This window comes from Drosophila hydei, unplaced genomic scaffold (genome assembly GCF_003285905.1).
Source record: "Drosophila hydei strain 15085-1641.00,03,60 unplaced genomic scaffold, DhydRS2 tig00008124-arrow-arrow-pilon, whole genome shotgun sequence".
NCBI lineage: Eukaryota > Metazoa > Arthropoda > Insecta > Diptera > Drosophilidae > Drosophila > Drosophila hydei.
In genome coordinates, this window is record NW_022045834.1 from 387584 (window position 1) to 397400 (window position 9817).

Genomic DNA, 9817 nt, shown 5'->3' on the forward strand with positions numbered 1-9817 from the left:
TATACTTATACTTATACTTATACTTATACTTATACTTATACTTATACTTATACTTATACTTATACTTATACTTATACTTATACTTATACTTATACTTATACTTATACTTATACTTATACTTATACTTATACTTATACTTATACTTATACTTATACTTATACTTGTCCATGACAATCTGCATATTGCCGAAGTGAGTGTAACCAACGAAACCTCAACGAGCAAGTCAACGTCAGCGCCAGTTGGTTGCAATTTGTATGCACTGCACAAAAAATGCACCAATTCAATTTGTCTCGAGACGCGGCAGAAGTCGAAGCCGAAGGGGAAAAGTGCTGAAGAACAAAAATGCAACCGGAACTGTTTGGGGCGGGGGCATTTGACAAGTCCCGATAGAAACTCAACAGATCACGTAGCATGCGAATGAGGCCACATCATGTGCATTCAGCATGCACTAGATGACACCCAACATTGTTGTTACCCAATCCCAGATATATATCAGTCAACCTGTCTAGAGTCCGACTCTGAGTTTGAGTCTGACTAGAATGCTACACGCATCAGGTTCGAGGTGGAAAGGTACAAAACTTTTCATGGCCAAAGTTTTATGCGCACGATTTGACAAGTCAAGACAAGCTTGTCTTTCTACCTCTCTCTCTAACTTTATACATATATATATTATATACCCTGTACTAGTGATGGGTATTTTGACAGACTATTTGACAGTCTTATAATTAAAGTTATATAGTTATACTACTCTCGCTTTGCCTAATAAGACATACCTACTGGTATGTAAAGCTAAATCGATTGGTGATGCACTTGATTAATAATTCCATATAGGGTTACTAGTTTTAAAAGGTTTGGTGAATACAAAATATATTTTATATGCTTGTAAAAATTGATCGACAACTTGTTTCTAAAAGTCCAAAAAATCTTATTGATTTTTTTTAAACTCAAGTAAATTGAGGTTGAATGCAGGGTATTTTTAAGTCTGGCAATTTTCAAGTTATCTGCTTGTCTTGTAGTCTCTGCAGTGTACGTCTGGCAATCTTTTATAGAATTTATTTAGTCGATTCTAGAGTTTGTATTTTGTCAATTCCAATAAGTAGCAATAGCTGTAGATGAATATAGGATATCTTCCAGTCAAGCAACTTTTGTATAAGCCCTTTAGCGCACATTTGCACATTTGACTCTTACGCTAAGCTAAGACTTTAAGTAAGGGTAGGGTATATTTTAGTCTGGCTATTTTTGTAGGTTACTAAAGCCAAGCTAGGACTCTATGTAAATGCAGGGTATCTTAAAGGCACGCAACTGCAGCTGTTGCATTCTGTCATGATTTTGCAGATGTTGCGTGCGGTTACAAAACCGCGACAAAACCGGAAGTTAAACGACGCCCTATATGGAAGTGCATGTGCGTGTGGGTGTTTGCATGTGTGTGTGTGGCTGTCGCCTGTAAGTGGGCGAGTAATGGAATGCCGAGCTCGCAACTCTGTGCTGTCTGTGCGTTCCCAGTGAGTGTAATGAGTGTGAAAAGTTCATTAAAATTGCACGTGCGAAATTACATGAATATATACAGATATTTATACACACACATGTACACATACATATTTAAAAACACACACACATATACAAATCTGTATGTGTCTAAAAGTAATTTTAAGTGCATGACTTGTCTGTTACAGTCCCGATTAAAACTCTTTCATTTTCTGTTTTTTTTTATATATTTTTATTTATATTTGTATTTGTGTGGAGTCTATGTCCGCCGTTAATGGCTGACAGCGTCATTAGTCATTATTTTCTCATTAGCTTATGCATTATGCATTATCAAATTGCACTCAGTTTTGTGTAGCATGTGTAGAGTATTAGGCACTCGCACGAAAGAGAATCTAATAAGCTGCTTAACTACAAGCACTTAGATAGAAAAATTTGGATTAAATAAATATTGTCGTAATGGTAATTGAACGGAAGAATTATTATATATGGCTTCATTGATGTAGTTGCATAATTAATTGGCTTCAGCTAATTTCCTAACTTCAATTAACTTTGAACAATTTTTGTTTGCTTCAAATGACTTGAGGTATTTTAGCTAGCAAGTCTTGGTATTCTATTTACTTTAAATTATGTAATATATTTTGTTCTAGATACCAACCAGTAATAAGGGAATTTCAGTAATAATTTATGCAGCAATTTCCGTCTTGGCAAGGCCCCATATTAGCTTGACATCTAATCCGATTTGGGAATACAGAAATATTTTATATACACATTACTTATATGCTTTAAAGTCTTAAGCTTCAGCAGGCATATCTTAGAAATCTAAATACTTTCGGTGTATATGAATATGTGCCAAATACCAAGTCGATAGCAGCAAAATGCATTGTCCTGAGGTAGGCAGAGACTGATGTTATTGTATTTGTGATAACTCATTATACAAATGACAGCCTATGCCGCAAAGGTCTAATTTTGATAACAAGTCAAATCCTGTGTTATACGGTGTAACCCATTCGAAGCGCGATGAGTCTGTTATGTGGCATAAACTCAGGATTTCATGTTGTTAAAGGGAAATTGTGGAATCGTGAGAAGCTCATCATGCGATACTTGTCTAACTTCAAATGTCGATTTCAAAAGTGCAAGCTCTCCAGCTGCAGTAGTGCCAGAGTTAATAAGGCTTATTAAGGCTTCACTTAACATTTACTCAGATAACAGAATATTTAAGTTTGCATATCTCGCTTTATTTCCATATCAAATATCTAGAGTAGTCATATCAAATGAATACATTGAAACAAAGCTAATATGCTCTTTCTACTTTAGTAAGCTTGTAAAACTGAAGTGAAAAACATCAGAGCGATATCATCAACTATTCATAATGAAAACAATGCACTTTTGATATCAACGTTTTTCATTTTTCATAACTTATTTCCCTTTCATTTATATATAGAGTTATTTGTTATTTTTTGCCATGGCAAATTTTGATTGATTTTTCTAAGTGACTGATTTCAATTACAGACCAAACGAGCTGTGTAGCTAACCCATCGCACGCACACACCTATAGATATTTCTTCAACTGTAGCAATTATGGTAATAAATACGTTAACATCCTCAGTTGGATGTCCCGTTGTGCTGCACGTCGCATTCGCAATGACAAAAAGTCACGCGGTGTTAGCTTATCGCATCCCGACTCGATTCCCCCATCGATTGCCCTGGTCATCAGCCTTAGTCAAACTTGTTGCTTTCCCAAATCAACTGGGGATTTTCGGTTCACTGGACAAAATGCCAATAAAAATGTGAGAAAATCAAAAAAAAAAAAAGAACAAGACGAAGTGAAACGAATAAAAATGAAGAAGAAGAAGTAGATAGGTGACATCCACTAAACTGTCATTGACACTTACAAATTGAATTCTCATTGGCAGCCGGCAGGAGGATGGGGCTTTTCCTTTCCCACAATTATCGTAGCTGACAATGATAATGTTTGGTAGGCAGCGAACAGCGTTTTAAAGGGGGATCTTTGATAAATAATGCGGCATGTAAATAACAACAAATCAATTTTTAAATAGACAGCCAGCTAGACAGGACCTGAGCCCGAACCCAATGTCAAGCGGCGACAACAATGAACCCTATTCAAATGCCACTTACACAATCTGTAGAGGTGTCTGTATTTGTGTGTATGTGTGTGGGAGGGTGGGTAGTTGGGTGTGTAATTGGGAGTGTGAACTCGGTGTCGTAGACCTATTAGCTGTCAGTTAGCCAGGCCTTAAATTGAAGCTAACAGTTTGAGTCAGGTAACAAGATAGCAGATAACATGGCCAGAACTGTTGGCATCTCGTAATTGGCTTGCCTCTAGGATCCAATTGATTAATAGCGGTTAATGTTATGTTAATTTGTTGGCACTTTGCGTTTACAGCTGGACATTGAGTCTATAAATAAGTAGATAGAGATAGTGGCATAGGAAGAGCTTGAGATACATGCATAGAAACAGATAAAGACACAGATACAGATACAGATACAGATACAGATACAGATACAGATACAGATACAGATACAGATACAGATACAGGAAGTACATGCCTAGAAACAGATAAAGACCACATATACAGATACAGGCTTACAGATACAGATACAGATACAGATACAGATACAGATACAGATACAGATACAGATACAGATACAGATACAGTACAGATACAGATACAGATACAGATACAGATACAGATACAGATACAGATACAGATACAGATACAGATACAGATACAGATACAGATACAGATACAGATACAGATACAGATACAGCTACAGATACAGATACAGATACAGATACAGATACAGATACAGATACAGATACAGATACAGATACAGATACAGATACAGATACAGATACAGATTACAGATACAGATACAGATACAGATACAGATACAGATACAGATTACAGATACAGATTACAGATACAGCTTACAGATACAGATACAGATACAGATACAGATACAGATTACAGATACAGCTACGATAGATACAGATACAGATACAGATTACAGATACAGATACAGATACAGATACAGATACAATATCAGATAACAGATACAGATACAGATACAGATACAGATACAGATTACAGATACAGATACAGATACAGATACAGATACAGATACAGATACAGATACAGATACAGATACAGATACAGATACAGATACAGATACAGATACAGATACAGATACAGATACAGATACAGATACAGATACGATACAGATACAGATACAGATACAGATACAGATACGATACAGATACAGATACAGATACAGATACAGATACAGATACAGATACAGATACAGATACAGATACAGATACAGATACAGATACAGATACAGATACAGATACAGATACAGATACAGATACAGATACAGATACAGATACAGATACAGATACAGATACAGATACAGATACAGATACAGATACAGATACAGATACAGATACAGATACAGATACAGATACAGATACAGATACAGATACAGATACAGATACAGATACAGATACAGATACAGATACAAGATACAGATACAGATACAGATACAGATACAGATACAGATACAGATACAGATACAGATACAGATACAGATACAGATACAAGATACAGATACAGATACAGATACAGATACAGATACAGATACAGATACAGATACAGATACAACAGATACAGATACAGATACAGATACAGATACAGATACAGATACAGATACAGATACAGATACAGATACAGATACAGATACAGATAACAGATACAGATACAGATACAGATACGATACGATACAGATACAGATACAGATACAGATCAGATACAGATACAGATAACAGATACAGATACAGATACAGATACAGATACAGATACAGATACAGATACAGATACAGATACAGATACAGATACAGAATACAGATACAGATACAGATACAGATACAGATACAGATACAGATACAGATTACAGATACAGATACAGATACAGATACAGATACAGATACAGATACAGATACAAGATACAGATACAGATACAGATACAGATACAGAGTACAGATACAGATACAGATACAGATACAGATACAGATACAGATACAGATACAGATACAGATACAGATACAGATACAGATACAGATACAGATACAGATACAGATACAGATACAGATACAGATACAGATACAGATACAGATACAGATACAGATACAGATACAGATACAGATACAGATACAGATACAGATACAGATACAGATACAGATACAGATACAGATACAGATACAGATACAGATACAGATACAGATACAGATACAGATACAGATACAGATACAGATACAGATACAGATACAGATACAGATACAGATACAGATACAGATACAGATACAGATACAGATACAGATACAGATACAGATACAGATACAGATACAGATACAGATACAGATACAGATACAGATACAGATACAGATACAGATACAGATACAGATACAGATACAGATACAGATACAGATACAGATACAGATACAGATACAGATACAGATACAGATACAGATACAGATACAGATACAGATACAGATACAGATACAGATACAGATACAGATACAGATACAGATACAGATACAGATACAGAATACAGATACAGATACAGATACAGATACAGATACAGATACAGATACAGATACAGATACAGATACAGATACAGATAACAGATACAGATACAGATACAGATACAGATACAGATACAAGATACAGATACAGATACAGATACGATACAGATACAGATACAGATACAGATACAGATACAGATACAGATACAAGATACAGATACAGATACAGATACAGATACAGATACAGATACAGATACAGATACAGATACAGATACAGATACAGATACAGATACAGATACAGATACAGATACAGATACAGATACAGATACAGATTACAGATACAGAATACAGATACAGATACAGATACAGATACAGATACAGATACAGATACAGATACAGATACAAGATACAGATACAGATACAGATACAGATACAGATACAGATACAGATACAGATACAGATACAGATACAGATACAGATACAGATACAGATACAGATACAGATACAGATACAGATACAGATACAGATACAGATACAGATACAGATACAGATACAGATACAGATACAGATACAGATACAGATACAGATACAGATACAGATACAGATACAGATACAGATACAGATACAGATACAGATACAGATACAGATACAGATACAGATACAGATACAGATACAGATACAGATACAGATACAGATACAGATACAGATACAGATACAGATACAGATACAGATACAGATACAGATACAGATACAGATACAGATACAGATACAGATACAGATACAGATACAGATACAGATACAGATACAGATACAGATACAGATACAGATACAGATACAGATACAGATACAGATACAGATACAGATACAGATACAGATACAGATACAGATACAGATACAGATACAGATACAGATACAGATACAGATACAGATACAGATACAGATACAGATACAGATACAGATACAGATACAGATACAGATACAGATACAGATACAGATACAGATACAGATACAGATACAGATACAGATACAGATACAGATACAGATACAGATACAGATACAGATACAGATACAGATACAGATACAGATACAGATACAGATACAGATACAGATACAGATACAGATACAGATACAGATAACAGATACAGATACAGATACAGATACAGATACAGATACAGATACAGATACAGATACAGATACAGATACAGATACAGATACAGATACAGATACAGATACAGATACAGATACAGATACAGATACAGATACAGATACAGATACAGATACAGAATACAGATACAGATACAGATACAGATACAGATACAGATACAGATACAGATACAGATACAGATACAGATACAGATACGATACAGATACAGATACAGATACAGATACAGATACAGATACAGATACAGATACAGATACAGATACAGATACAGATACAGATACAGATACAGATACAGATACAGATACAGATACGATACAGATACAGATACAGATACAGATACAGATACAGATACAGATACAGATACAGATACAGATACAATACAGATACAGATACAGATACAGATACAGATACAGATACAGATACAGATACAGATAATACAGATACAGATACAGATACAGATACAGATACAGATACAGATACAGATACAGATACAGATACAGATACAGATACAGATACAGATACAGATACAGATACAGATACAGATTTTCAATATACTTATCTCTCTGTCCACATTTATCCCAACATTTATATCTCTTATAAGATATATATTGAGAACATCTTTGTCATTTTTCAAATGTCATTAAATTCCTTGAAAATCAAAGTTTAAATAATCAGAATAAATTAAGCAATACAAACTTATAACTGTCAAAAGGTTCTAGCCAAAGCCAAAGCAAGCTCCAAAATTGTAGCTAAGGCATATATATTTTGTATAAGAAGTGAATGCAGTTATCAAATGGAGACGTTGTCCGTCTCCATTGTTGGGCTATTGCAGCTGCTGGGCTACTCGTACTTTATGACTCAGCCGGAGGATCAATGCTCGCCAGCTCCGTCCATGGGTAGCTGGCTCTTTCTGGTGGCCACACTCTGCTTTCTGTGGGACATGGGCATATACCCGCGTCGCTTCATGCACATGGCCTGGCATTGGCAGTTGTTCATCGAGATTGTGGCGGGCTTATTTCTGGCCGAGATAGCGATGCTGCTTATTTGGTGCGGCCTCGAGCGGGTTATCTATTCGCTAACGCAGAAGTTTATTCATGCTTTGCATTTGGACGATTGCCTGCACAGTCTGCACGAGTACTGTCTGCATGGGCTAACCACCGTCGCAGTAAGTGGTGCACTTGTGTGGTTCATAATGAGAGCAACCGATATCCCCTATTATCTGGACTGCTCCATGGGCAAGCTGAAACGCAAAGGACATCACGTGATGCGTATCCTTGGCTGCATTGGCCGAATGAACAGCTGCGATAGACAACGCACGCTGAGAGCCTGCAGGCAGGCCATGTTTTCCAGATGTGATGAAGCTACCAGTTCAGAGGAGGAGGAAGATGGCGCAGGTGATGGGGTTGAGTATGAGCAGGGCGGTGCGGGTGGGGATGGGGATGGAGATGTGGATGAAGATGAAGATGGGGATGTGGGTGAAGATGAGGATGAGGATGAGATTGGAGATACGGATACAGAGTAACCATTTACCCTGGCTGCGTGTTCAATTCAGGCACTAAACAAATCATGTCCTCGCATTGGCTTGCCCTCGTTGCGATCCATCTATCTGGAATTTATATTGCGATTGCTGCATATCTCGACACGATTTTTGTGCCGCACGCAACGGAAATTTACTTTTCTTCACTGTCGCACCACCCACCACTTTTTTCGGCTATCTGTAACAATAAATTTTGTTGCACGAACGGACAGAGAGCGGAAAATAAAGAGAATTTGCGTTTGCTGACTGTGAGGCTCGTCGACTTTTGTCTGCTTGTCAAAGAGCCTAAATGGCTAGGTTGGCCTTCAACTGTTGAATGCGAACCCAAACCTAAATGTAAGCTAATCACTGAGCTATTTAACTGTTGAATGCCATCCATTTCTGGAGTGGGAATACATTAATAAAATGGTAGAAAACTCGTTGAAGCTGTGGCAAGTCGTAGACAAGAATCTCTCGTCGATAGCTGGTATAGTTGGCTGACAGTTGCTATGGAGTTGTAATTGCTTAATATGTTCAAGAATTGTAGGTGCTAATGATCTAAGCTGTAATGCGTCGCAAACTTTAGCGCCTTACAGATCGTGGCCATTGTTGACCGAAAGTTACTAAATTAATCATATTTAAATTAAGATATTCGCTCGATCGCTTGATCTTGCAATATAAATTCAATTTTGCGCAGCTTGACTTAGATTTGTTTCTCTATCTGTAGCTGTCTTTGTATCTGTATCTGTATCTACTGTTCGCACAGTTGTCCAAAATATCTGTTTGCTAGAAGCTTCATGATTCAGCAACTATCAGCCACAAGGCTCCTTTTATTTATTATTATTATTTAAAAACTTTTGTATCTAACTTCAATGTGCTTTGGGAACCCTTTTTCTTCGCACATTAAATTTGAAAAGGTCTTATTTTGTATTATTATATTTAGTGAGATTGCACAGGAATATATACATATTATATGTGTTCAAAATGTTTTCTTAAGAGTTTAGTTTATACTAAATAGTCTTTCACATGTAAACAGTTCTCAATCTACCAG

The 9817-nt window shown here is 36.3% G+C and overlaps 1 protein-coding gene across 1 annotated transcript; it reads left to right on the top strand.

The window, feature by feature from the left end:
* The first annotated feature begins 7913 nt into the window (after window positions 1-7913).
* On the top strand, window positions 7914-9128 carry LOC111600411. The gene has a single exon (XM_023316491.2). It carries the CDS (start codon window positions 8044-8046, stop codon window positions 8770-8772), a length of 729 nt encoding a protein of 242 aa, XP_023172259.2. The 5' UTR covers window positions 7914-8043; the 3' UTR covers window positions 8773-9128.
* The last annotated feature ends 689 nt before the right edge of the window (window positions 9129-9817 follow it).